This window comes from Capronia epimyces (assembly GCF_000585565.1).
Source record: "Capronia epimyces CBS 606.96 chromosome Unknown aczIQ-supercont1.10, whole genome shotgun sequence".
NCBI lineage: Eukaryota > Fungi > Ascomycota > Eurotiomycetes > Chaetothyriales > Herpotrichiellaceae > Capronia > Capronia epimyces.
Genome location: NW_006912913.1, coordinates 96,201 through 124,183, shown reverse-complemented (window position 1 = coordinate 124,183; position 27,983 = coordinate 96,201). Strand labels below are relative to the sequence as shown.

The 27,983-nt window shown below is 54.6% G+C and overlaps 9 protein-coding genes across 9 annotated transcripts; 6 read left to right on the top strand and 3 right to left on the bottom strand.

Moving 5' to 3' along the window:
• Nucleotides 1–217: 217 nt before the first annotated feature.
• A1O3_09585 (uncharacterized protein) lies at nt 218–1,297 on the top strand (the record flags this gene model as incomplete). Its single annotated transcript, XM_007739679.1, has 2 exons — nt 218–266; nt 315–1,297. The coding sequence occupies 2 exons, from the start codon at nt 218–220 to the stop codon at nt 1,295–1,297; spliced, it is 1,032 nt and encodes a 343-aa protein (XP_007737869.1).
• Nucleotides 1,298–1,414: 117 nt separating this feature from the next.
• A1O3_09584 (uncharacterized protein) lies at nt 1,415–3,025 on the bottom strand (the record flags this gene model as incomplete). The annotated part of the gene is made up of 1 exon (XM_007739678.1): nt 1,415–3,025. One exon carries the CDS (start codon nt 3,023–3,025, stop codon nt 1,415–1,417), a length of 1,611 nt encoding a protein of 536 aa, XP_007737868.1.
• Nucleotides 3,026–4,695: 1,670 nt separating this feature from the next.
• Nucleotides 4,696–6,795, top strand: A1O3_09583 (acyl-CoA oxidase; the record flags this gene model as incomplete). Its single annotated transcript, XM_007739677.1, has 1 exon — nt 4,696–6,795. The coding sequence occupies one exon, from the start codon at nt 4,696–4,698 to the stop codon at nt 6,793–6,795; it is 2,100 nt and encodes a 699-aa protein (XP_007737867.1).
• Nucleotides 6,796–7,442: 647 nt separating this feature from the next.
• A1O3_09582 (uncharacterized protein) lies at nt 7,443–8,973 on the bottom strand (the record flags this gene model as incomplete). Its single annotated transcript, XM_007739676.1, has 3 exons — nt 7,443–8,187; nt 8,243–8,806; nt 8,861–8,973. The coding sequence occupies 3 exons, from the start codon at nt 8,971–8,973 to the stop codon at nt 7,443–7,445; spliced, it is 1,422 nt and encodes a 473-aa protein (XP_007737866.1).
• A 3,541-nt stretch (nt 8,974–12,514) lies between these two features.
• A1O3_09581 (STE/STE11/SSK protein kinase) lies at nt 12,515–16,615 on the top strand (the record flags this gene model as incomplete). Its single annotated transcript, XM_007739675.1, has 1 exon — nt 12,515–16,615. One exon carries the CDS (start codon nt 12,515–12,517, stop codon nt 16,613–16,615), a length of 4,101 nt encoding a protein of 1,366 aa, XP_007737865.1.
• A 674-nt stretch (nt 16,616–17,289) lies between these two features.
• Nucleotides 17,290–19,035, top strand: A1O3_09580 (sphingosine kinase; the record flags this gene model as incomplete). The annotated part of the gene is made up of 3 exons (XM_007739674.1): nt 17,290–17,434; nt 17,489–17,542; nt 17,600–19,035. 3 exons carry the CDS (start codon nt 17,290–17,292, stop codon nt 19,033–19,035), a joined length of 1,635 nt encoding a protein of 544 aa, XP_007737864.1.
• A 1,014-nt stretch (nt 19,036–20,049) lies between these two features.
• A1O3_09579 (uncharacterized protein) lies at nt 20,050–21,398 on the top strand (the record flags this gene model as incomplete). Its single annotated transcript, XM_007739673.1, has 2 exons — nt 20,050–20,518; nt 20,668–21,398. The coding sequence occupies 2 exons, from the start codon at nt 20,050–20,052 to the stop codon at nt 21,396–21,398; spliced, it is 1,200 nt and encodes a 399-aa protein (XP_007737863.1).
• Nucleotides 21,399–22,404: 1,006 nt separating this feature from the next.
• On the bottom strand, nt 22,405–25,123 carry A1O3_09578 (uncharacterized protein; the record flags this gene model as incomplete). The annotated part of the gene is made up of 11 exons (XM_007739672.1): nt 22,405–22,771; nt 22,963–23,015; nt 23,137–23,239; nt 23,381–23,577; nt 23,705–23,870; nt 24,043–24,360; nt 24,443–24,522; nt 24,596–24,702; nt 24,759–24,788; nt 24,878–24,918; nt 24,975–25,123. 11 exons carry the CDS (start codon nt 25,121–25,123, stop codon nt 22,405–22,407), a joined length of 1,611 nt encoding a protein of 536 aa, XP_007737862.1.
• Nucleotides 25,124–25,899: 776 nt separating this feature from the next.
• On the top strand, nt 25,900–27,959 carry A1O3_09577 (arylsulfatase; the record flags this gene model as incomplete). The annotated part of the gene is made up of 2 exons (XM_007739671.1): nt 25,900–26,368; nt 26,494–27,959. The coding sequence occupies 2 exons, from the start codon at nt 25,900–25,902 to the stop codon at nt 27,957–27,959; spliced, it is 1,935 nt and encodes a 644-aa protein (XP_007737861.1).
• Nucleotides 27,960–27,983: the final 24 nt, after the last annotated feature.

The window sequence follows — 27,983 nt, the reverse complement described above, 5'->3', positions numbered from 1 at the left end:
AAAAGAGAGCCCTTCCCAAGTTACTTTGACGGGTAAATCCATCAGTCCAAACAGAAAGCTGGTCGCTCACGCATCTGTGGCACAGCACGTGACCCGACCTTGACCTCGGTTTGCCTGCCTAACGGGGATGTTGCGGACTACGATCTTATACATGAAATGTCTTCAGAGAAATTTGGCGCTTCTCCATCTAGATGCATTCTGCCAAAGAAATGTGCGGATGCCCCGTAGTATTGTCCCGCATAAGTCGGGATTGCATAGATCAACATGTAGGATGATATCCCAACTCCTCCACCGCCACTGCTAACGTGACTCAGGTTTGTCTCTATACCGAGCGCTCCTTCGAGAATGCGGGCGGCTGCCCACGACAGCACGATGCCATGACCCCAACAGCCCAGCCAGGATATTCCAGTCGCTAGTGCGATACCGGTTTGAAAAGGACAGGGCCATCCTGTCCCCGACGCAGATATGCCATGGCATCGAAGCTGGCAGTAGATTTCTCGACCTTCTGCGCTCTTGTAACGATAACTCGACCGAGGCGCTCACTCGTTTATGCCAGATCGTCGAGTCGGTCACGTTAGAAGCGGAACACACAGCGCTATTCCGCAAGAAACTCGCCTCGTTTTGGAAGCCACCGCCTCCCCACCGGGCAAAATATCTTGAGAACATCAAAAAGATCAAAGACAAGGCCAACCAAACGTCGACGCCCTCGCACCCCCGCATCTTCGAACACCCACGGCCTTTGTCCGAAGTCAAAGCGGGAGTTCGCAAGGTCCCAAACCTCATCGTCACGCAGGGGATACCTGTGCTGAAATACCCCGGTCCACAGCCTGTGCTGCTCAACCGAGTGATCAAGCAGCGGACCAAATGGGGCGTCAAGATGTTTCAGCAACACAAGACAATGGAAAATGGCGCGCACCTCGCCCACCATGAAGATGACTGGGACGCAATACTGTACCGCCATCATAAAATCTCATATCCGGAGGACAGGACGCCTAGTGGTGGCACTACAGGTGTTGACCGTCCCTCCACCGCAGCGCCAGGCGGAACTTGGGCGTCGACGTTTCGCCAAGTCGACCAAGAGCTGGAGCAAAAAGTCCAAGAGCGTGGAAGGAAGAACGCCGAGCTTGGAAGAAGACTATGGCAGATCGTGCTCGACGAAAGGGAGCTCAAGGAGAAGGAGAGGAAGGAAGCTAAGCATCAACGTCGCATGGCGAGGAAAAGTGCTGCGGCCGGGCTGCCGACCATCAATCCAGACGGCCCCGGGAATGATGAATCAAGCACGACATATGTCAGGTAGGCAGAGGCTTGTAGCTGCTGTGCTGTCCGAAGCTCGACTGGCTATTCACATTGCAAGCTAGTCTGGGTGGTTGTATAAAAGGCTGTAATATCAGAAAAACTACGATACCGTCTAGCGTCAATTCAATCTCCGTGATTTCAAGATCCTTAGCCTCTCCATGCTCTCCCTGACTCCCCAACCGGTTTTTAGCAAGTCTGCCACCTCCTCTAACCCTAGGCCCATGGTCTCAGGATAGATGTGGTAGATGACGACCCAGCCTGCGACGCAGACGGCGGCATAACAGGCAAAGGTCCATTTGGGAGTAAGCAGCTCCATCATTGGGAGGAAGGTCAGTCCAACGATGGTATTGCAGCCCCAGTTTGTGGCAGTGGCTATACTAGATCCCAGAGATCTCACACTGAGGGGGAATAGTTCGGACTGTTGCCACGGGACTGGACCGAGGCCAACTGCATACGTCGACACGTAGAGAAGCAGTGCACACAAGATTCCCACGGCGGGAAGCCGCGAATCTGCGGGCAACTCGGTTTTGCTGGTCGGGGCGTCTAATTGATCCTCCGACGCCTTGGGAACATACGAAAATGCCACGGCGCACAACAGCAAAGACACCACCATGATCGGAATGGTTCTCAACAAGATGCGTCGTCGTCCAATGCGGTCGATGAGACTGAAGGCGGCCAGCGTGAACAAGAAGTTTGATCCAGCAACACTGAGTGCGATCAAAGTTGGCGAGGAGAAGTGAAGCCTCTGAAAGATGGTTGCCGAGAAGTACATCAGGCTGTTAAATCCGCAAAGTTGCTGGAGGCCCTGCAAGGTGCATGTGATCATGAGAGCTCGTGCGTGGGGAGGATGGAAAAGAAGAGAGTGTAGAACAGGCGGCATGAGAGCCGATCGAGATTCAGAGCTTTTGAGCTGCACGTGAGCCTCCTCCTCGGCGAGGAGTTCCTTTCTGATTGCCAAAATGATGTCTTCGACAATGCCGGTCGTGTCGGGCACCATTCCCCGGTAGACTTTTGACAGTACAGCCCTTGCTTCAGCTTCTTTTTGGACCCGGGCTAAATATCGTGGCGTCTCAGGCATGAGTGTCAACATCACAAGCTGTGCGATGGCTGGAACTGCACCAAGCCCGACCATCCACCGCCACCCACCTCTGGTGCCGGAGAAAGCCCATCCGACTACATAGGCAATGACCTGCCCGCCGGTGATGAACAGCAGCGACACTGTGACAAGCCTGCCTCTCAGATGCCCAGGCGCAAGCTCAGATATGTAGAGAGGCACGATCATGCTCGCTCCTCCGATTGCAAGTCCGACTATGCTTCGACCCAGTATCATGCCCCACACCGAACTTGTAAAGGCCTGCCACAACGCACCCAATGTGAAAAGACCGTCTGCAAAGAGGATCACATGCTTCCTTCCCACTCTATCAGCCAAGACACCTGAGATTGGGCTTGCAACGAGGGCAAAGAAGCTCGTACAGGAGGTGATCAGGCCTTTGTCGAGGTTCGTCAATTCCCGGGAGGACAAGTCGGTGCCGATGGAAACCAGTGTGCCGCTGATAACGCCCGTATCATACCCGAAGAGCAAGCCAGAAACACAAGCAGAAATGGTCAATACCCAAGTGAAAGCATTTCCGGATGAACTCAGAAGGAGGGAAGATGCATGGCGGTTGTCTGCTTCGTGGTCACCGATGAGTGGTACGTCCGGAGCAGTATCGTCATGGGTAGGCTCCATTTCTAGCGAGTGTGGTGTAATAGTAGCATTAGACAACATGCGTTCAAGAAGGTCCACCTCCTCAGATACAGTGAGAAGAGGCTTCGCCAGACACGTCCACATAGAAGCGTGATGAGTGTGGTCGTGTGAGCCACGTTACGAGGTGAGCCAGTCTGGCATACTAGAGGTACGACGCGTACTAACGGTGGTTAGAGACTTGGCATTGTGTAGTGCTAGCTGAACAGACCTTAGCGTGCTGCTATACGCAGTATCCGTACTATTATGAAAAGTCCTTCGTAATCCTAAGCTCGAGCAAGGGATCTATACAGAGCGACACCTTCTTTCCAGAGTAGTACTAAAGAGCATACCTCTATTGTGTCGCGTGGTCTTCCAAGCTTAGACTGTTGTACAAAGATATAGAGACCTGGAGTGTGCGCAGCGAGGCGTGTCGCCCACGACCCAACATGCACGTGATTTCGACTTAGCGAGCCGGTTCCTGATCGGCTTTCCGGAACGAGACCGGCCACTTGCATGTGGAAACGGCAAAGGCTCGGCTAACAATCCCAATGAACAGTCTCGATCTTGGGGGTTGCGTCAAGCGTAAGAACTTGGGTAGCAGGTTGACCCGGGCATACCGATATTGCTAGGCCAGGGTCAGCAATGCCTACGTTTGATTGAAAGAGTCTTTGATAGTTGGTATTGGTAGACCTTATACCAAGTGTATGCACGCTGAGAGATCTGTGGAAGGGGAACAGGCTTGGGCGCATTGACTAGAGGTATGGACAGTTGGTCTTGGAGTCAAGATATAATTAGTGCATCTCAGCCTGATGCAAACAACATAGCAAGCTATCATACCAGGCAGTTTTTCGACTTGACCGGATCAAGTAGGCAGCACGAGTCACAGCAACAGTAGGGATACCATCTCCAAACGCACCCCAGTAGACGATCAGCACCAGCGATAACTTTCCTTTGCTTGGGGGGTTAGATCGATCCTTGGAATTGTCCTGTTTCCACCCTCCGCCAGGCGACCTTCACAACATGCTCTAAGATGACATACGCAGCCTTGAATCTGCGCGGTAACGCCGCTTCTGCAGGGTGTGGCGATGGCCTGACACACGCCCGGTGCGATGACCATAACGCCACTGAATGAACCTCGTGGTAATCATGGGAGCCAGGTCGCAGTGTCTAAGCCGAGGTCGAAGCTCTTTGCATACAACATATCACGGAGGAAGTGGCTCGATTCAGCTTAGGTAGGCGGAGCATAGGAATGAAGACTTTACACCATGGGGATGGCCCATCTCTGGAGGTGGCAAGGCGGAGTTGGTGATATCTTAAGGGATTTGTGTGTGGAGGAGCACGTACAGTAACAGTACAGTCACAGCTTGAGGGCTGTCAAAGGGTGAGGAACGCAGGTTGGAGTTTACGCACGAAGAGACGTCCAAGGGTAACCAAGCTAACCATAAACAGTATGGTGCCGCCAGAAATACCGAGGCAACTCAGGCTTGCAGGCGTCACGCTGAATGTCCGTCAAGAGTCGTCAGAGTCGGACTGCGACACCGGCCTGCTGTCGTAATTGTTATTTAATATTAAATGCTCTACCCCGTCCTCTTCCCCGTCAAAGAAGTGTCCTAGACACTCAAAACCCCCGACCTCGTCATTCCAATCCCGTCCCAATATCACCATCCATCGCCATGCCTTCCAATCCCGACTGGGTCAAGGCCTTGAAGCCTTCTGGACCCCAGGGCTCAGAACTCCTCGCACAGGAGAGAGCAAAGTCGAGCCTCAACGTCGATCAGCTGGCAGACTTCCTGTTCACGAGGCAGGTTCTGGAGAGAAATGAGAGAATCTTGAAGATCTTACAAGCGGAGCCTGTCTTCGATAAGTCTCAAAACTACTTCCGGGGCCGGGAAGCCAGGATAGAGGCCGCGTTGGCAAGAGGCAAAAGACTACAGCAACTGTCTGTCCAGCACAAATGGTCCAAAGAGGAGTTTCAAACGGCCAACGATCTCGTCAGCGAGCCAACCCCATATGGTCTTCATGCAAGCATGTTCCTCGTCACCCTCCGCGAACAAGGCACGCCGGAACAACATAAACTTTTCCTCGAGAGGGCTGAGGCGTACAAAATAATTGGCTGCTACGCCCAAACTGAACTTGGGCATGGTTCCAACGTCAGAGGACTGGAGACGACGGCGACTTGGAATCCAGAGGACAAGACCTTTACGCTACACTCACCACATCTGACCGCATCCAAATGGTGGATCGGCTCGCTCGGAAAGGCTGCCAATCATGCGGTGGTGATGGCTCAGCTCTTTGTGAACGGCAAGAACTATGGTCCTCACCCTTTTGTCGTCCAAATACGGGATCTGAAGACACACGAACCTCTCCCGAACGTCCACGTCGGCGACATCGGTCCGAAGTTCGGATACAATACCATGGACAATGGGTTTCTCTTGCTCAAGAACGTCAAAGTCCCCCATGTGAACATGCTTGCACGGTTCTCCCGAGTGGATCCAAACACCAACAAATACGTTCGACCGTCGAACCCGTCGCTGATCTACGGTACATTAACCTACATTCGAAGCCACATCGTTCTGCAGTCCGGCTCAGTGCTTGCCCGAGGCGTCACAATTGCCACTCGGTACTGTGCCGTTAGACGGCAATTTCAGGACCGAGACGCTCCGGCCGGCGAGATTGGTGAAAACCAGGTGCTCAATTACACGATGGTGCAAATTCGCCTTCTCCCTCTCCTTGCGGCGACGTACGCGCTGCACTTTACCGGCAAAGGCATGATCAACCTGTATCAAGAAAACCAAAAGCGCATGAACGGCGACGTGGGCAAGCTTGCCGATTCGAACCGGGCCCCAGGCCCCGAAGAACTCAATCCTGGCACCGACCTCCTTGCAGACCTTCACGCTACCAGCTGCGCGCTGAAGGCCTTGGGTTCCACCACCGCTGCTGAAGGGTTGGAGGTCTGTCGTCGGGCTTGTGGAGGACACGGCTACAGTTCCTTCTCCGGCATTGGTAGCTGGTACGCCGACTATCTTCCCACCGTCACCTGGGAAGGGGACAACTACATGTTGACGCAACAAGTCAGTCGGTACCTGCTCAAGTCGGCTCGATCAGTTCTCAAAGGAAACCCGCCCGATAACGACACAACCCGGATCCTCAAGGAATTCATCAGCCGACGCGACATCGGCGCGGCCTTTGACGTGATTGGGAGCGACACCGACCTTGTGGCTGCCTTTGCCTGGCGGGTCTCGTTCCTTACCTTCGAAGCCTTGCGTCATCGCGACGAGGACAAACAGTCCTGGAACTCTCTCCTCGTGGATTTTTGGCGCCTGTCCACGGCGCACGCACAATACATGGTTGTGAAGAACTTCCACGACGCGCTCAACGATCCCAACACCACGCAGCAACTCGACCCCGACACGGTGACGGTCCTGCACAAGCTGTTCCGCCTCTACGCCCTCAACACGCTCGAACAAGAAGCGTCAGAATTCTACTCCAGTGCCGCCGTCACGGTGCGACAAATCACGCTTGCGCGCACCAAGGCTGTCATGAAGCTGCTTGAGGAGATCCGTCCTCACGCGCTTCGCCTGGTCGACGCCTGGAAGTTCCCGGATTGGCAGCTCGACAGTTCTCTCGGTCGTTACGACGGCAAAGTCTACGAGGACATGTTCTACCGCGCGAGCGAGCTGAATCCTCTGAACAGCGTCGTCTTCGACCCATACCCCGACTCCAAGGTGCTTTTCAGGAAGGACGAGCGCGCCAATCTGAGAAGCAAATTGTAACGGTATGGGACATGCATGCGAACGTGTATAGCTCTACAAAAGGGTTGGTTGATACAGGCCGGAGGCAGTCACAGTTAACAATTACAGTCTCAGTCTCAGTCACAGTTAAAGGCACAGGCACAGGTAAAGCAGTTATTGTAAATGCGGTCAACAGCACTGCTTCGCAGACTACGGAGTACACTACATATACATACCTAAAATAGATTGGATTGGCCTGTGGTTCATCGTTCATCGTTCATCACCCTTCATGCTAGACCCCTTACTGTAAGGTAGGTACCTAACCTATACCAGAGCTACTGCAGCACCTGGGTGTGGACTTTCCTCCTCCCGGGACGGTCCGCATGCCAATCGAGCAGTCTTCTGGAAGCGACGAGCAGTTCTATGTTCAGAGTACAGATACAAGTACTAGCATTTGCCTCTATGCCACAACGCCGCGATTCGTCAAAAACACAAAGAGTTCTACTAATAGATAGCACCAAAGTCTGTCCTGAATAAGTTGCATAATTAAATCTGGACTCGCCGACTACATGACTGGAACTGCACTGTCTAGGGGTATTCAATACAAAAAATGGTAACAAAAATCAATCCACAGGACATGGTCACCTTTTCAGCTGAACACGCTTTCTTCCACCACACACCTAGCCCATTCAAGCGGCCGAAGCGGCGGGAGCCACAGGCTCCGGATTCACGGGCTTCTCCTCGTTGATATCGTGGATGGGAGACGATCGGAGAGGGGTCGAAGTAGAGTCGTCGACGCCGTTGACCACGTCCCTGCTCAGCTCCACATAGTCGTAGGCGAATTCGCCAATCTCGGTTTCGTCCATGCCCATGATTTCCTCTTGCTCCGAGGCGCGGAGGTGGAGACCAGGGATGAAGTTGATGACGAAGAGGATGACACAGCTGAGGACAAAAGAGTAGGCCATGCCGGTGACACCGTCACACAGCTGGTAGGCGAGCTGGATGTAGTGGTGATTCAGCCAGCCACCGTCAATCTCGCTGAAGCCATCGAGGTGAGCTATGTAGTCTGCGGCAAAGAGGCCGGTCAGAAGGTCTCCAACCAGGCCTCCAATGCCGTGGATGGCGAAAATGTCGAGCGAGTCGTCAATGCGGAGGAGGAACTTGAGCTTGGTGCCGTAGTTGCAGGCGATGGCCCCGACAATCCCAAAGATGACAGCAGACCAGGCAGGAACGAAACCACTGGCGGGAGTGATGGCAACCAAACCAGCAATTACACCACTGCAGAAGCCAACGGTAGACCATTTGCGCTCCAGGCGGTAATCAAGGAGACACCACGTGAGACCACCCACGGAGGCGGCCAAGTTGGTGACCACTGCGGCCATGACAGCACGGAGGTTGGCGGCCAAAGCGCTACCGGCATTGAAACCGAACCAACTGCGGACATGTTAGCCCACGTATACCGGGAAACGGAGAAAAAGGGATCACGTACCCGACCCATAGAAAGACGGTTCCAATGACAATGTGAGTGACATTGTGAGGACGGTAGTTGAGCTCATGAGTACCATGGCCCCGACGCTTTCCGAGCATCAACGAGTAGGCGAGAGCAGCGGCGCCCGAGGAGATATGGACCGGTGTACCGCCCGCAAAGTCGAGACCGCCCATCTTGAAAGACCATCCGGATGAGTTCCAAGTCCAGCAGGCGATTGGGTCATAGACCACGGTGGACCAGACGAAGGAGAACACCATGGCGGGCAGCATGCGACCACGTTCAGCGGCCGCGCCAATTGCCAGAGCAACCGTGATGGCAGCGAACATGCCCTGGTAGACTGCGAACATGAGATCGGGAATCTTGGACGATCCCACCGAAGGGGCACCGAGGACGTTGCGGAAACCAAAGTTCTCCATGTCACCGATGAATTTGCCGGCGGTATGAGAGAAAGCGAGGGTGTAGCCCCAGAAGAACCATTGGAAGGAGATGAGCGCGGTGGCCGCGACGGAGAGCCAAATGAGTGACAAGGCTGACTTGCGGCGAGCCAGGCCGGAGTAGAAGAAACTGGGAGAAACGGTCAATGCTGGTCGCCGGGTCCGTGGCTTGTGATATGCTTACCCAACGCCGGGAATCATAAGAAGCACCAGGGCCGTGGCTGTGATCATCCAGGCAATGTCGCCTGCATTGTAGTAGACATTGAGATCCTCCGTAAGTGAATCTCCACCAGTCATAGAAGTGCCTGTTTTTCACGCAAATGGAGTCAGCCTCGATTCTTTTCGTGCCCATCAAGTTCGGGAGGGTGGTCTTTCGTACCATCATACACTTCCAGAGGAACGTAAGGAAGGGACGTTGGAGCAGACATGTCGGCGACTTAATGCTGCGACCGATGTGAGGTTGTCACGACCGTCGAGGCCGGTATTGAGACTGCGGGTGTCGACGAGGAATGAAGGTGTCGGGGTCGGGGTCGGTGTCGGCGTCGGGGGCTCAGCGTAGGAGGGCAGACGGTGGCTCTGCCAGGCGGGTGACAGGCAGGGGAATATATGGGAGGAGAGTCGGCGGGGAGAGAGCGAAGTCCGGAACAGGTGGAAGGAGAGATTCGTCTAAATTGGACTGGCAGAAGCAAAGAATATAACATTGCAAGGCGCACTCCGCGTTGTGAGTGAGTTCCACCGTGACCGTTCCACCAGGGTGTTGCTTGTTGCTTGTTGGTTGTTGGGTGGGAGCGGCTGCTAAGGCGTGTGCTACCGTCTGCTACGGTCTACCCGAGGGCGCCCAAAACGGTAACCGCCCCTTGACCCCCCTGTAGTCCGTTCGCTGGATACAGTGGCGGACACATAGCGTGGGAGATTTGGCGAGAGGAGGCACGGCATGGAGTCTCAGGCCAGGCGAGAATCGGTGGGAATCGGGAGCACAGGGCGCGAGCGAATAACTGGCGAATCCCGGGCGAGTCAGAATCGCTAGGGACCTGATAGGTGCCTGATTAGGTGCCTGATTAGACGGTTAGACAGTCATAATAATAGGTGAGGAGGCTGCGATAAGGCCGTTGGATGGAGCCTTAGCAGTTTCTGATACATAAGGCCGCGATTACAATGTCGCATCACTGTACTTACTACCTACCTAGAGGCACCAGAGGTAGTAATGATGATTACTGAATACAATGCTGGCTGCACCTTGACAAATGGTCAGATATACAGAGTACAGACTACGGAGTACCTACACAGCTACCAGCTACCGTACCTATCCTTATTCTTCTGCAGTCCACTGGCACCAGACTGCCGGTACACTCCTCTCTGGCAAGGTCCTCTGGTACATGTACCGTACACCTACAGAGCCTCCCTCCCCTCCCCCTTCCCGCGGTCGGCCATTGTTCCAAGCAACGCATGCTTGATCCGCCCCCATCCAATGCAAACACATTCTCGCAGGACGTCTTTTTTTGAATCTCAAGACTTCTTGGCGAGATAAGGATCGTGGCTCCCATTTGCCGAGTGCAGCCCGCCAAGCTCCTCCCGCCCACCAGATCGTCTTTTCCGGCCAGTGGGCCGCTGCCACTCCACCATCATCCACCAACATTGACATTGCAATTCCACCACGGCCGCCTAAAGGAGCCCAGCAACTCGAACTCCACAGATAAAAGAGCTTGGAACTACTAGCGCCCACGCTTCTCACACTTCTTCGTCCCATTATTGCAGCCTGCAGCCTGTCCATGCGCCGAGCCTCGTGGCCACCAAGCCGAGCCTGACATCGCAACCTGCGCCCTAGCCGTCCATCTTGCCTTTCTCCAGACAAAGCATCTCAACCACAGCTGTCAGGTGGCAGCTACTGCGTACGAGTACTCCTACATCTCTCGATCCGTAGTCTTGGTGTCGCGTGTTTGTGCCTCCTATTCGCCACGCGCACACCACTCGATAATCCCTGAGGCCACTACTCCGTACTTATGTGTACGTAGTACGTACTCCGTACAGAGTGCTTCGTATCGTTGGCAGCTGTTTCATCTCACGAGATCCAAACAGGCTCCTTGCCAGCACACCACCACCATCGATTGCGACTGCCGACTATCCGGTCCATGCGCGTTCTTTTCAGTGTTCCTCCTCTCGACCACAAACTCCGCATGTTTCTCTCGACTCTCCGTCTCTCCCTGCTCGTTGTTCTAGCTACCTTCTAGCTACCTCTCCCGTCGAAAATTGCCCTTTTGTCGCTGCACGGCCGCCGTTCCTCGTCTATCTGTTCGTACTAGTATCCTACTATATGATATTGACCCACTCTAATAAAGCCCGCTGTGTTCCGATCACCGGGGAGTTTCCTTCGGTTCGGTCTTCCCCATCCAGACGACCTACCTGGTGGGTAGGCCGCACGTACCCTTAAACTCCTCAGTATCACCAACAATTCAGTTTCACCAAACTCTCCCGGTCACCGCACCTTCACCAGCGGAGGCTCACTCTTCATGACCAATATTGACAGCCACGTGATCCGGATATGTCTGCCAATTAGATATGTTTCTGCCAGAGTGAGATGTCGAAAGTCCAGTCTGTCTGGTGGTCAGCCTCGTGAACGGCCTTACATAATTCGGGGATTGTGTGGCACCTACGTGGGCGCACCACTGCACATCAACATGTCTGTAGTCCGTACATTCCAGGGTCAGTTCATCCTCTGTCTACTCCGTAAATGCTTTGCGGATACCTCGCCTGCTCTTCCACGCTTACCCGCATGGCACATGGCTGTGACCATGTTCGAGGTCCACTTGCACAATCGCGTCTCGGGACTCTGCCGCTTAGATCGAGTGAGACAAGCTTCACCCAACCCCAGCATTATGCAATTGTGTAGAACAGAGCATCTTGGATCTCAGGTTACCCACTCGAGTTTCCAGTTCGGCATGAGACTCGCCAGTTGCAGGGTGGAGTGGTTTCCTCAGCCTTGCTGGGCTTTGATGCGATCCCAACGTTGAACATGATGCTCACTCAAGAATTGATAATAGTGGCAGGAGTGCTTCGTCTTCGTAGCAGTACTCCGTACAGATAATCCAATGGGAGCATCCAAGGTTGTCTTGTGCAAAGTCTCAGTTGCCGGGTGATGCAGGGATCGCGTGTCATCGCAAATATACGGAGTACACCCTCCGTAGTCTGTACTACCCTTTGAACGATGATGGAAATTAACTGGACGAGCATTGCCAAATCTGGAACGAAGTCTTCCAACTTTTCTGCAGCATCGTCCAGGACGTGGGCGAGGGGCTGCCAAGTTAAGGGAGCTCTCCTGAAGTACTCTAATAAACAAGGCACTGGAGCGAGCGCCACTGGCAGGCCGGCCGAAAAGGCGTCAGTCGTCAGTCGTCACGCTGTAGCATGTACGGAGTGTGCAGTTTTCCGAGCACTTAGATTTCTTGCCATTTAATACTACATATCAACCCTTTCCTCTCCTCGCAGGGACGTCTGATGAGGGATGATATACGGAGGACCTCGGTAGTCTTCTCCGCGCTCCCCCCAGCCAGACATGCATCAGCCAGCGCTGCAGGCTGCCGTTGGCGTTGGCTCTGGCAGTCTAAATAATGGCACAGCCAGGCAACCTCTTCAGCCACACCCCCTCGCTCCGCCGTCCGCAACGCCTACGCCTCAGGCCTCGGGAGGCCCAGAATCCCTCTCCTCACCACCGACGATACCTTTTCCAAGCCAAACTCAAATCGTCGCGCCCTCGCCTGTGCGTCCATCTCCTTCCAGAGGCGGCCCTCGCCCTCTCAAAACCGAAGGGCGACGCATCGAAGAAGGTCGACTGCCTCTCGTTATGGAGCACGATGAAATACCCATTCGCCGTCCGAATGGTTCTTCCTCCGGCTCTGATGAAGACGGCGCCCCCTCCGCTACATACGCGTATGCCCCTTCTGCTGGCTACGATGCCTCCGAGTCCACCGTTACATACACTCCTACCTCCTCCATTTCAGCCTATACTCCTTCCACCGGCTTCTCCTCTGGCCTGTCGTCCTGGACCTCCTACGCCCCGCGGCCCAGAACCAACAGTACAGGGGCCCAGCCCGCAACCATGGACCGCTCTTTCTCGGGCGATCCTCCACCCGCTCCAGGAGACATACGTGCTGGTAGACCGGGAGCCCCCTTACGGACGCCCTCAAACACCTACGCTCCACCGCGAAGACCTCCGCAGTTTCTCTCTCTGAACTCGAAGCGGCTGCACTCGTCGAGCACGATGCGCAGCTCTAGAAGAGACCCGAATGCACAGTACAAGGCACAAGAGAAGGCTTACGTCCAGCGAGTGCGACAGCAGCCACAGGATTGGCTCGACAATGACCCGCGGACGCCCAGCATCGGGTATATTACAGACGATGAGACGGACGATGAATCACCCTCAACCGAACACCAGTTCGATGATCCCTATGATCCGGAAACTTTGATGTTTCTGGGAAACGAAGATAACCTGCAACCCTCTGAAGAGGAACTGCAGAATCCACAAAACCGGGAACGACTCGAGTGGCACTCGATGTTGGCCTCTGTCCTCAAAGGCGATGTCGTCAAGCAAGAAAAGCAAAGACTGATTGGGACGACTGAGCAAATCTCGAGGTCGGAAATTGGTGCTGAGATCTGGATAGGTGCGAGGGCAAAATATTACGGACGGCCGTTACAAATGCAGAAGAAACTCATTGAGGAAGGCCGTTCCAACCTGGGGCCGATTATCGAAAGCCTCATCGCTTTCGAGATTAAAGGGGAAACCGTCGTCGGCAAGTCGCCCCTGGAACAAGTCGAGGAGGCGGTGGCGAATGTTGAAAAGGTACAATGGTTGTATCCCTCCCGGAGAGAACTCGAAGCTGCCCAGTCCCGGGCTGCTTCTGATGCATTTCGAGACAGCTGCGATGCCGTCGTTTCGTGGCATAACATTACGCAGCTGATCAACACCGAGCTTGCCGTTCTCCAGGCCTGGGTTGGAAATTCGGAACTCGATTTTACGAAGCCAAAGCGTCGGTCTAGCGATCAAGGCGACCTGTCTGACGAATCTTCATTCATCGACAGGATTCTGAAGGAGGATGGGTTGAAGTCACTGCAGGGCGAAAAGAGCATGTTCAAGGGGATTGGTGAGGTCATTACCAAGGCCAAAAGCACACTCATTGAGAACGCCGAGGCATTCGCCGCCCGTCACCTTCCTCCTTATATCGAAGAGCTTCTGACTCTGATCAACTTCCCTTCCAGGTTGATCCAGGAGATCATCCGAATGCGATTGTCCTATGCGAGAAAGATGAAGGAATCGGCACAGCAGTCTGTCATGATTATCGATCAGATGATTGCGCAATTCCAGATACTCATGAACCTTGCATGCCTCATCAAGCAACAGTACCTGGCCATCTCGCATCCGGAGCCAGGGTGGGACTTGCCACCCTGTATCGACGAGAACTTTGACTCTGTCATTGTCGAAGCCCTCAAATTCTACTTCAAGATGCTCAATTGGAAGCTGGGCGCCAACAAGAACACTTTTCGAGAAGCCGAGATACTCGAGCAGGAGTGGGGCTTTTCCAACGAAATTGGACGCCAGCTCGAAGGAGGGGATATCGAAGTCGCCGAGCAATTCAGTTCCCTCACAGCCAAATCACTCCTGCGCTTGACTACGTCGTTTGAACGCGAGCTCAGATCTAAACCGGACGAGAGCCCCCAGGACATGGAAAAGCGGTACAAGACGATTCTCGACTCGGTACGGGTCCGACAACGAAAGCTGTTCCGGTTCTCGCGTATTTTGAGGCAGCGTTTTGAAAACGCAACCGAATTTAATCTGTCCATGGATGACCAACAAATTCGACACTTTACGGAGTCCCTCATTCTGTCCGGTCATTTCTTGGTGGACATGGGATCAAACAGCCCGAAGGGAGTGCACTTCGTCGCCTCCCCGTCACTGTGGAATCGACCAAAGGAGATACAGTCCATCTTGGGAACATCATTCCATTCCGATGACGCACCAGAAGACCCTTCGAATCCCTACATTCTTATCATCAGGCCTGAAGACGACATGCTCTGGGAAGGGCCACGAATGGATGTCGATGTTCTGGAATTGCCCAACGATGTCAGACTGGGGCGCCTGCGGCTTGTAGCGGACGGATCATCTCTCCGGCTTCAAGGTGCTCGAATGGAGTTTGCAAATGCCGTGGGAAAGGAAATGGATATCGTCATTGAGCAGCGGGCCAATCTTTCCCGGGTCAACCTGGAGCTCGGAAAAATCAAGAAAACCACCTTCAAACTTTCGAACACGATCATGGAGAGTGTGGAGGTCATTCGGTCGCAGAATGGTGGTATCGCTAGTCCTGAGTTGGTCCAGTCCTGCTTTGCGTTTGCCACTGAATTTGGCAAACGATCGCTGACATACATGGACGCGAACCGGCGGATGATGAATAACTTGAAGCTGACCAGGCTTGCACTTGACTGGATCAGCTTTATCTGCGATGACTGTGACGCTGCCGATCGAAGGACGTTCAAATGGGCGGTTGTTGCCTTGGAATTTGCCATGGCCATGACGCGCGGCCGCAATATTCTAGACATCAGCGAGGAGGACTACAAACGTATCAGGGGCAAGGTAGCCGGGTGCATGTCTGTCTTGATCTCACATTTCGACATCATGGGAGCCCGCTCCACGCTGGCGGCGCAGCAGGAGAAGTCGAGAATGGAGGCGCTGTCGGGTATGAACAAGCGTCTCGATTTCAACAAACTGAGAAACGACGAGGACTGCTGGAAGGAGATGTCTGAACAGAGACTGGGGCAACTCAATGCGATTGACCAGGCTCGTGAGGAACGGGGCACCGCCAAAACAACTCTGGGTCGAGTGCTGGAAGGATCAAATGAAGCGGACCGGTCGCTGACGTTCTTGTCCGCGTCGGCGACAAACATCACCATGAGATGGCAGCAAGGTCAATTTGTGGGAGGGGGCACTTTCGGATCGGTGTATGCGGCACTGAACCTCGACACTGGAACCCTGATGGCGGTCAAGGAGATTCGTCTTCAAGATCCACAACTCATTCCCACCATCGTGAAGCAGATCGGCGATGAGATGGGTGTCCTGGCTGTTCTGGATCACCCCAACATTGTGTCATACTACGGCATCGAAGTTCACAGAGACAAGGTCTATATCTTTATGGAATATTGCTCTGGTGGCTCGGTTGCCGGTCTTCTCGAACATGGCCGCATCGAGGACGAAACCGTCATCATGGTCTACGCTCTGCAGATGCTGGAAGGGCTGGCCTATCTGCATCAAGCACATATAGTGCACCGAGATATCAAACCGGAGAATGTTCTGCTGGACCACAACGGTGTGATCAAATATGTGGATTTTGGCGCCGCGAAAATCATTGCTCGACAAGGTCAGACCATGATGGGCATGGAACCGGTTCAGCGGGTCAATGGCGAGGCAGGCCACCTTGCGAACGGCGCCGGGGTCGCGCGACAGCCACAGAAGACCATGACGGGAACACCGATGTACATGTCTCCGGAAGTCATCCGAGGAGATGCGCCCGCGACCTCACGTTTCTCCGGTGCGGCCGACATTTGGTCCCTGGGCTGCGTGATCCTCGAGATGGCCACTGGTCGTCGTCCCTGGTCGACGTTGGACAATGAGTGGGCGATCATGTACAACATCGCCCAAGGCAACCCGCCACAATTGCCGACCGAAGACCAGCTCAGCGACATGGGCATTGATTTCTTGAAGAAATGCTTCGAACGAGATCCGGCCAAGAGGAGCACGGCGGCAGAATTGCTGCAGCATCCCTGGATCGTGGAGATCAGACGACTGGTGGTCGATGATCCCGATGCTCAGACGCCGCGGAGTGATTCGAGCACCTCTAGTGGAGGGAACCCTTTTTCATTCAGGCAGAACTCGACATCTTCTGTAGGGACGCAATAGCACAGGTGAAAGACGAAAGACGGAATGAGGATCCAGGCGGGCGAGAGAGTCTACGGAGTATACGGAGCACTAGTAGACGATATAGGTGCCCGGACTATAATTAGCAATGCATGTGTCTGGCAGAAGAATGCTGCCCATGATCTATCATTCCTGGTTGTAATGTGTGAGTATCTATTGCAGTGTGAGTGACAGTGACAGCCTGCATGCAGGGCCGATGGCTGAAGGCAGCAAACAGTCAAAAAGTACGGATACCACAGTAGCAGTGGCCTACACCTACACCACATTCATACTTGTACCACGGTGGCGCTGAGGCTGGTGTTGGTTGGCGGATTAATGTGGTGCCTTGTGCCAGGCGACGCGAGGCCGAACCGTGCCGACTCGTTGACCGGATAATAAATAGTAATAGGACGGATAATAGTAGTAGTATTGCTAGCATGCATATGCATACGCATACCTACGCATACACATATACTCCGTACAGTTCTTACTTACCCTCCTTACCCAGCACCTACAGATCAACCCCTTCGTTAAGACGCCCGCGTGGAGGATCCAGCGTGATCGGGACGACGGTTTCCACTGCATTCTTTAGAACCAGCATCGTACAGATACAGCATATGCATATGGACTGATCGCCGCATCTTCCATCACACTCATTATGTCCTCGTGGACTCACCATGGCCGCAAGCAGACCCCACGACTTAGATCCCTTCTCCGACCACGCCGCCGTACAAGATGAGCGGGAAGCAATCGCCGAATCGACGCTGGCCGTGGGCCGCAATGCCACGCTTACCTTGGGGACCGATACGGTCATTGTGTTAGGTGGGCAACATCCGTCCAGCTCGTCTCTACTTGGTCCTGACAGCTGTCTCGTAGATGAAGGACTTCGCAAAGCAACAGGGTTCAATTGTTTCGGCCTGTGGCCTCAGAGTATGTATGCTCCCACGCCGTGCAGACTCAAATATGACCGTCTGACCTGATGTCTAGGGACTACCAGCACTCGCTCGATTCCTTACTTCAACGTTCTGTGGGCAGAAATCGTCAAAGACGACCTGACGATCCGATATGCCAAACCCGAGTCGAAATCTGCCGATTCCCCTGTCCACGTCGCATACATCAACTACACCCTAGACAGTTCTGCATACACGCAAGAGAGGGCCTCGAGATGGGTACATCGTCTCCTCGACCGCGCCTATGGACAATCACGACGCAACAAGAGAATTAAACTGTTGATAAACCCGTTCGGAGGAGCCGGAAAGGCCTCCAAACTCTACACCCGTGAGATCGAGCCCATCTTCGCTGCGGCGCGATGTGAGGTCGACGTGGAGCACACCACTCACGCAGGTCATGCGGTGGAAATCTGCGAACGGCTCGACATCAACGCATACGATGTCGTGGCCAGCGCCTCAGGCGACGGACTTCCCCACGAATGCATCAATGGTCTGGCCAAGAAACCCAACGCTGCGGAAGCCCTGAGAAAGGTTGCCATTGTCCAACTTCCCTGTGGAAGCGGGAACGCCATGTCATGGAACTTGAACGGCACAGGGGAGTGCAGCACGGCGGCTCTTTGCATTGTTAAAGGGGTGCGGACTCCTCTCGATCTCGTCAGTGTCACTCAAGGAGACAAACGGACGATTTCCTTCCTGTCGCAGTCTCTCGGGATCGTTGCAGAGAGTGATCTGGGGACCGAAAATCTGAGGTGGATGGGTGGCACCAGGTTTACGTTCGGATTCCTGGTCCGACTGTTGGGGAAAACCGTCTATCCCTGCGAAATCGCCATGAAGACGGCGATTGACGACAAGCAAGAGATCCGGCGCCACTATGCACGGCAGATGGTCAGGCGAGAACAGGAGAATCCGTTATTGCAGAGTGAGCTTGACGGGCCGCTAGACACTTCGACCAATCTCGGCCTACCACCGCTTCAGTATGGTACCATCAACGATCCCCTCCCGACGGATGCGGGATGGACGCCCTTGACCCCATACCCGACGCTGGGCAACTTTTACTGCGGCAATATGACCATGATGGCCGCCGACATGCCATTCTTCCCGGCCTCCCTTCCCTCGGACGGCCTTCTCGATCTGGTGACGATTGACGGGGACATTGGGCGGATGAAATCCATAGGTCTGCTCCTCTCGGTGCCCAAAGGCACGTTCTTTGACAAAGATTGCGTCAACACCTACAAGGTCCAAGCCGTGCGGGTGATCCCTCGGTACGGACCCGGGGTAGAAGACGCCCAGCACCTACAGCATAAGAAGAAAACCGGGTACTTTAGTGTCGATGGCGAAAAGATGCCTTTCGAGCCTTTTCAACTTGAGGTGCACCGAGGACTGGGCACTGTATTGAGCAGGCACGTTGGGAGGTATGAGGCGATTGGGCCTAAGGGGTGGCAAGATATTGAGGTGGGCCGAGCAAATAGCTGATTTGACGGGCAGCAGGTGTAGTTGTCGGGTTGGACAGAGATTGGTCATGATGCCGGCGGGCTGATGATAGAGAAGACTTGGATTCACATCCACTTGATACCCCGGGGACGGTACATGGTATAAAGACGTCCAACAAGAGCATGGGCGGAGTGTGGTACACTTTGGACTTTGTCTTTGGACATGATGGCGAGTACTTTTGGATCTATGTATATAGCCTCTTGCCTCTTGTCTCGTTGCTTGCTATTGCTACCTACTTATGAGGCAGTACGGGTGCACGGTCAATGATACCCCTGTTGATAGTATGCTGTAAGCTATATGTGTAGGCCAACTTGGTGCCAACCCCATCAATGGTGCTCTGGACATGTCGTATTATCAGAATTACAGTTCATGACCTATTTCAACGAGGCGAGGGGCCACCTAGGGTTAGGGTTAGGGTTAGGGTTAGGGTTAGGGGGTGTTTTGAAGTGGCGGGCGCAGTGTGAGTGGGATCCAGACTAACCCTGACTCGTATTTATCTGGAACAGCCTAGCCTCCTCCTCCTGAGAGACGCAGCCTAGTTGGTACCGTCCAGCTACGATGGGGTGATTGAAGACCGACCACGAGAAACGAGTTGAATTGAGTTGAATTGAGTTGAATTGATGCCGGTAACCCCGTCATGTCATGGAGACTATGGCTATGACTATGGCTATTATGATGACCTGATGACGACGACTCTAGTAGTAGGGTCCTGGAGACCGCGGTCTCTAAATACAGGTTCCCTTCCCTCGCTAGGTAGGGTTGTGCCCAATGCTTCGCTTCGCACTCCCAACGGTTGTATGTTGTATGTTGTATAGCCCGAAGTGTCTGTCCATTTCGTTGGCTGAGCCTGGTGCCATTTCGTCGACTACTTACTACTTACTACTTACTCCTTGGTCGAGTGTTTTACTTACTACTTACTCCTTGGTTGAGTTGTGTTTTGTGCTTGTGCCTTGTGCCTTGTTTCGTCCAAGGAGAGGAGAGGAGAGGATAGGCATCATGGTGAAACTCGACCTTGTCCGCTCATACAACGCCGCGTTGGTCCAGACTCAGTCGCTGGTGGCGGTGTTTGTGGGCGCCACCTCTGGCATTGGCAGGGCGACACTCTACGCGCTGGCGAAGGTGCATGGCGAGCACACCAAAAACAATGGCCAAGGCAATGGTCAAGGCAACGGCCAAAGCAACGCTCAATCTCTCCGGGCTTATGTGGTGGGAAGAAAGAGGGCGGCGGTCGAAGCCATCATCTCCGAATGCGAGCGACTCTGTCCGGCCGGTCGGTTCGTGTTTGTCCAGGCTCATGATCTGTCCTTGCTGGAAGAGGTCGACCGCGTGTGTGCGGACATTACACGAATGGAGCACGACGAGGCCGCGGCCGAGGCTGAGGCTGAGACAGCTGGTGGTGGTGCTCCTGCCAGAGTGGACTTGCTATGTATGAGCCAGGGCGACTTTACATTCGAACCACGCAAGGGTATGTACAAGTAGGCCATGGCCCCAATCTTGCGTCTCTTGTGGTTGTGGCTGCGGTTACAGTTGCATTGGCGACTACAGGGCCAGGGTGTCTGAGAACTCAGTGACCAGCGACAGTTTGAATTCTGCTAACATGAGTTCCCTCTGCAGACACCACCGAAGGACTGGAATTTCGCATCTCCCTCCTCTACTATTCGCGCATGAAGTTCGCCGTCAATCTCCTTCCACTGCTCCGAGCGTCGTCGCTACCTGCACATATCATATCGGTGTTCGGCGCCGGCAAGGAGGGACAGCTGGACGTCGACGACCTGCTATTACGGTCAGGCGGGCATTTCTCCATGGCGTCGATGCGGTCGCACGTCGTCTACATGACCACCTTCTTCATGGAGTATCTGGCGGCGCAGAACCCGGGCCACTTGAGCCTGGTCCATGTCTTCCCGGGCCTGATCATGACCGAAGCCTTTCAGAACCTAGGAGTGCCAGCGTGGGCTCGTCTCCTGTGGTCCCTCTTGGCCCCTGTGACCAGCTGGTTCACTACCCCGGTCGCAGAGTGCGGCGAGCGCATGCTGTTTCTGGCGTCACCGCAGCGCTTTCCGGCACGAGGTTCTGGCCAGGCTTCAGGCGACATGGATCCACCAAGGGTGTCGAGTGCAAGTGCAGGCGCAGGTGCAAAACCAGGCGCAAGTAACCCCATCGACATCGCCACAGGCTCCGACGGCATCTTGGGCAGTGGAGCGTATGCGGTGGGATCGGACGGCGAGACAGTTCGCAACGAGCAGGCGTACGAGAAGCACCGAGCCCAAGGAGTCGGCGAGAAGCTGGTCGCTCATACCCTGAAAGCATTTGAGGACATCAAGGCCAGCAAGGTATTCACGGGGTAGTGGGTAGTTGTGATAGAGCAGTCCAGTACTGACATCTGTTTATTCAATCTACTATACACTCTAGTACTAGGCCAGTAGGCGTTGTAAGTGCTATCAAGTGCCGCCCTCGTATCGGTAGAGAGTATTGTTGAAAGTTATTAGTACTGTAGTAGAGAGATGAGAGTATCTTTCCTTACGAGATCGATGTAACCCTCCTCCTTCGATAAAATCTTCCCGGTAGAGTATATCTTCCTTATAGTCCTTCTCTTTCGTCGGATAAAAAACCTCTAGTAGACGAAAACCGTACGAGATAAAGGTAAGGAATCGCGGTAGAGGATATTATTATCGCTCGAGTATTAAAGGCTGTCTCTATAGTTAGCTGAAGGCTGTAGGTAGGTAGGTAGGTAGGTAGGTTGCTATCGCTGAAGTAAATAGCGTTCTAAGGCCTCTGTCGATAAGTAGAAGGAATAGCCGTACTCCCACGATATCGTTCTTTTATCGACTCGGTTGTTGTTGAGAGGTCTGGTTTCACAGCCTACATGAGGCTGCTACTCACACCCTGCACCGCGTGAAGGTGCCTCTCGCGCAGGGCATGGAGGTCGAGATGGAGGTCGAGATAGAGGACAGAGGACAGAGGACAAGGACAGAGACAGAGACAAAGACAGAGACAGAGACAAAGACAGAGACAGAGACAAAGACAGAGACAGAGGACAGTAATCCGTAGTCTACATTCAACATTGTATCTGAATGAAGCCTAGCCCTACAGGTGCTCCTGAGTCTGGCTTTGGCCCAATCACGAGTTACATACTGTACTTCAAAGTCACATAGTTAGTTGGCCAACTTGGTGCTCGGAGTGGATAGATGGCATATATTGGGTTTGTAGAGACGACTATACTACTACTTGGAGGTAGTTGGCTCGGCCGCAACTTGCCCGTGGAAGGACCAGTCACCCATCAACCGTCACCATCAATCGTCACCCCCAGACTGGTGCACTACCACTGGCGCACTACCACTGCACTGAGCCAAGTCAGACAGAGGCAGATGTCACAGACCGGTCTTTCCAGCTCCAGCCAGACGCGTCCTCTTCGACGGGTTTCGTCCGAATGTGCTTGAACTTGCGCAGAGGCTGGCCCGAGCTGAACAGCTGGTCGACCTCCTCCAGACTCCGGCCCTTCAATTCCGGCACGTACAGATAGGCCAGCACCAGGATGGCCCAGCAGATGGACCCGTAGATGAAGCCGACTTTCCCGCCCAGGTTGGCGTACGATGCGTTGATGAGGTACGGCGCGGTGAAGGAGGTGACGAAGGTGGTGAGCACCGAAACCACACAGGCCAGAAGGTTCGTCTTTTCCTTGACTCGGTTGGAGGCCACCTCGCTCACCACGACGTAGGATCTGTACGAGCATCATGTCAGTTGGTCATTCAACCTTTCCTCTTCCTACTCAGCCTCGCTAGCTAATTCGACTTTCAACGGGCCGGGCTGGCGTAGGAGACCATCATACTCGTAACTTGGCCCGACTTTTCCAACCGACACACACAAAACAGCCAACACACACAAAATATTGAAGATCGCTGGCTGACTTACATTGGAGCCCAGGACAGAGAGTAGGCCGCGCTGAAAAGAATGACGGAAGCGACCTGGAAGATATCAAAGCGTTAGAAAGCAACGTCGAATGACCCAAAGATCACATCAGCATCACCTGGCCGCATGTGACCAACAGGTGGCTGGGGTGGGAACAGGATTGTGATCATGCCGTACCAGAGTGTGTCTGGCAGCGTCCGAGGGGTGAGTCGCCGTCGAAATGCCGCCGACGATAAAGATGAAAATGGCCATGAAGGTGCCGCCTAGGAGAAGCAAAGTTCTAACGGCGTCCATGGTCAGCGGCGGGTCCCTTTCGAAAAAGCCTCGCAAGGTAGAAATTGAAGGGAGCCAGAGGGCCAAGGGTCAGAGGCCGAGAAGGAATGAACGCATGCACGAATGAACAAATGAACAATAAACTTACCGTCGCCCAATGGAATCGACCAAGAGCCAGGTGATGGCAACGCAGACGACGCCTGCAACGGCCCCCAACACACCATACAAGAAAGCTTTACTTGCGAAGCCTTGAGACACGTAGAAGACAACCGAGTATTGCGACACAAAGGCCTGGCCGGTGATTTGTTGGCCAAACATGACCAGGATGGCCACCGAGGTTCGGACCTGGAAAGGGCATCATTCATGGTCAGCCAAAGAGTAGGACAGGAACAGGAACAGGAACAGGAACAGGAACAGGAACAGGAACAGGAACAGGAACAGAAACAAGACCAAACAAATAACCCTCACTCACCCGGTTCTTCCGGTCGAATACTTCCCTCCAAGTCCCCTTGCCTTTATTGGCGTCCGCGCTGTACAGCGCAGCGATTTCCGCATCCAGCTCGGCCGCGGATTTGGACTTTTTCGACAGCCTTCGCAGCGATTGCAGTGCCCGGTCATTTTGATTGCGGGAGATCAGCCTTGCACGCCATGTCGTCAGCCAACCCTGTCAGATCAAACACATGGCGGATACAAGAGATGCCTGGTTCTCCTTCGTCTCGGGGCGGGAATAATGCCGACACGCTTCCAGGAACCCAAGGGACTGATGATGCCAACACACTTCCAGGTGAGCCCAAAGGACTCACGACTTACCAGCGAGGAGATTCCGGCAGGACAAACCAGCCAATGGTCAGGAACACCGGGGCGACGTACTGCACGCCCACGGGGATCTGCCATGCCTTGTCGCCCGTCATGTTTTTGGTGCCGAGATTGACCAACGAGGCCACCAGTCCACCGAGACTGATCATGAGCTGGATGGTGGCGTTCATCATCCCTCGTAGTTCTCGAGGCGAAGTCTCGGCGAGGTAGATGGGCACTCCGATGACGGTGAGGCCCGTGGCGGCAAAGGTAAGACATCGTCCCACTGTGAATTGCGCCGGGGTTGTCGCCGCCACCTGGAGCGTCACGCCACTGGAGGCACGGCGTCAGCCTGGAGTTACAGTTGCCACTGTAGTCCTGTAGCAGTTGGGTACTGCTGTTGTCGAATACTCACATATAGCAGCAGGCGATCAGAGCGACGAACATCAACTTGCGCCCAAACCGTTCCGAGAGCCAAGCCCCAACAACCACTCCCTATCACCGCAGACACCGGTCAGCACTTATTACATTCATTGCTTCGGGCCAGAAGCCTTGCTTCTTTGCTTACCAGCGCTTTGGCCAGGAAGGGCAATGCCGTCATGAGCGATGACAGGTAGGCGGACAACGCCCAGGCCTTCTTCGTCTCGTTGTATTCACCGAATTTGTGAGCGAAACCTGCACAGGCGAATGGATGAGATTGAGACGAAGAGACCATCTGGGACACCACTCACTCTGCATGGCTTGCACTCCTCCAAAAGTCCCTGGTGTCATGGGTCAGCGAACAAGCCCAGGCCCACTATATGACTGCAAAGAAGGGCATGGCCGTTGCGTTGGAGAAGGCCAAACTCACCGACGTCGTAACCGAAATTGAAGGCGCAACTCGCCGTGTATCTAAGCAAAGTCAGAGTCTAGCCTCTAAGCTAGAGAGAAGAAAGGTTGCGACATACAACATGGTGAAAAGGGTGAGCGGCGTGAACAGAGCCAGCCGCTGCCTGATGGAGAGCCGAGCTTCTTCTGTGGATGCACTGGATGGCTCTGGGACGGCGACGGCGACGTCGGCCAGGCCAGCGTCCTTCTCGCCCGTGGGAGGAACCATGGTGAGAGTCTGAGATGAAGTCGTCGGTGGTTGGAATAGCAACAGCAACAGCAACAGCAATACACCTTTGCATATCTTTGCTGAGGATCGGGACGATAGGCCTGCTTTATATGAAAGGAGATGGTAGTCGGTGCATCCATTCCCATTACGTTGGGTGCTGTGTACCGTGTACCGATGTCTGTTCTCAAGCCTTCCGAGTTGGAAACTTTAAGATGTCGCCATATTGATGGCGAATTGCAAATCCGATGCAGAGGGCCATTTCGGCGAGGCTCGTGGTGCAGTCAACAATCTTTGACCCTCTGGTCCTGGAAACAACACGGCTGGTCGTGCCATCGTCGCGAAAAAGAACCAGGGAAAAGCGAAGGGGGACAATGCGAGCTCCGGCAGGGCTTGGGCGTAGGGGCGTAGCCTTGCCGAAATCCGGAGCGACCTCCGCCATGATCAGATCGTGGTTCGTGATTGGGCATACCGGAATTCGCAGCGAAATCCATCCCGGGGTGGGTCTCGTTCAGGACGAGTGGCGTAGATGGCGAGATGCAGGGGTATGAGGTATCCATCATGGATGAAGATGAGGCTGAAGCTGAAGCGTGCGGCCGAGAGACAGGACAGTCACAGCGGATGTGAATCTTACTCTTTCATTTCATCTTCTTCTCTTCCCGAACGGGTCGAGGATACCAGGATACCGTGCTGAGGCGAAGGAAGGGGAATCACTGAAAGTAACATTGACAGTCGAGGGAAGAAGTAGATACTTGGACCAGAACTGAACAGGACAGAACATGCCGGCCCCTCAACCACTCGGCGGGCAAAGGCAGAGGCCCAACTTTTTGATCATTGTGGCCGATGACCTGGGCTTCAGCGACTGCGGCTGCTTTGGGTCGGAGATCGAGACGCCCAACATCGATGCGTTGAGCGCGCAGCCAGGTGCCCTCGGATTCACGTCGTTCCATGTTGCTGCTGCATGCTCGCCGACGAGGTCGATGTTGATGACGGGCACCGACCACCATATCGCCGGCCTGGGCCAGTTGGCCGAGTTCACGCGCGCGTCGGCCGCCCACCGTGGCCAGCCCGGGCACGAGGGATTCCTCAACCAGCGCGTGGTGGCCTTGCCCGAGCTGCTGACCGACGGCGGCTACCACACCATCATGGCCGGCAAGTGGCATCTTGGCTTGAAGCAGGAGCATTTCCCGGCGAAACGAGGCTTCGCCAAATCGTTTGCATTGCTTCCTGGCTGTGCCAACCACTATGGTAAACCTCCCACTCCCTTCCACTCCCTCCCACCCCCTCCCCCCTCGAGATGGACGCTGAGCTGAGCTGAACTGATCTGAACTGAACTGAACTGAACTGAACTGAACTGATCGATCTGTGCTCAGGGTATGAACCTGCGTACGAAGATCCCATCGAGGAGCCTCCTCGGTTTTTCGAGACCGCCACCCGCGCCCTTCATGCTGAAGACGACCACTTTGTAGCCCAGCTCCCCGAGCCGTGGTACTCGTCGGACGGCTACGCAAGCAAGATGATTTCCTACCTGTCGGAGAGGAGCGAGGCCGAAAGAGCCAAGCCATTCTTCGCCTACATGCCCTTTTCCGCACCGCACTGGCCGCTCCAAGCCCCGAAAGAGAACGTGGACAAATACCGCGGCCGCTACGACGACGGGCCCGACGCTCTGCGGCAACACCGCCTGCACAAGCTGAAAGAGCTGGGTCTGGTCGAGCCACATGTGCAACCGCACCCCGTCGTCACAACCGACGACGAGCCCGCCGACTGGGAGAGCTTGAGTGCGGACGTGCGAGCAAAGTCCGCCCGTGCGATGGAGGTCTACGCTGGAATGGTCGACCGCATGGACTGGAACATTGGAAGAGTGCTGGCCTACCTGAAAGAAAGCGGCGAGTACGACAACACGTTCATTCTGTTCATGTCCGACAACGGCGCTGAGGGCGCTTCATACGAAGCCATGCCGTTGATTGCCGACGACGTCCTGGCTCACATTGACAAGTACTACGACAACAGCCTGGACAACATCGGCCGCGCCAACTCCTTTGTGTGGTATGGTTCGCGCTGGGCCCAGGCTGCCACAGCGCCCTCCAGGTTGTACAAGATGTACTCCACCGAAGGCGGCTGTCGAGTCCCACTGGTGGTGAAGCTGCCCAACACCAACACTGACACCAACATGAATGATGCGCCCTCCATGCCTGGCTTGGGTCAGGAGAGCCGCCACGTGAACGGGCCGGCCAAATCATCCCTTTCCGGTGGTGGTGCAGTGACCGATGCCTTCGCCACTGTCATGGATCTTGTGCCCACCATCCTGGAACTGGCTGGCTTGGAGCACCCGGGCACCTCCTACCAGGGGCGTCCCATCGCACCCCTTCGAGGTCGCAGCTGGGTTCCGTTCCTCTCTGCATTCGCCTCTCCATCCAGCCTCATCTCCACCACCGGTGTCACGACGCCCGCCATCCATGCCAACGACTATGCGGTCGGCTTCGAGATCGCGGGTTCCGGGGCCTTGCGCCGAGGCGACTGGAAAATCACCTTTGTGCCCGCGCCGAGAGGGCCGCAGAGATGGGAGCTGTTCAACATTGCATCGGATCCCGGCGAGACGACCGACCTGAGAGATGCACAGCCCCAAGTATTCGAGGAGTTGCTGGAGTTGTGGCAGGAATACAAGCAGGAAGTGGGCGTGGTGGGACTTGCAGGGGAATACGGGTCCTCAGAGCAAGGAAAGGCCAACGGCAACCATGTCAACCTCCACGATGAGTTCGAAGACCCGTACGGCTGGATCAAGTATATCGGCAGGCCCCAACACACTCCCGAGAGATTGAAACATGTCGTTCCTGTCTAGGCCACCGAGGGAGACCTCAGCCTG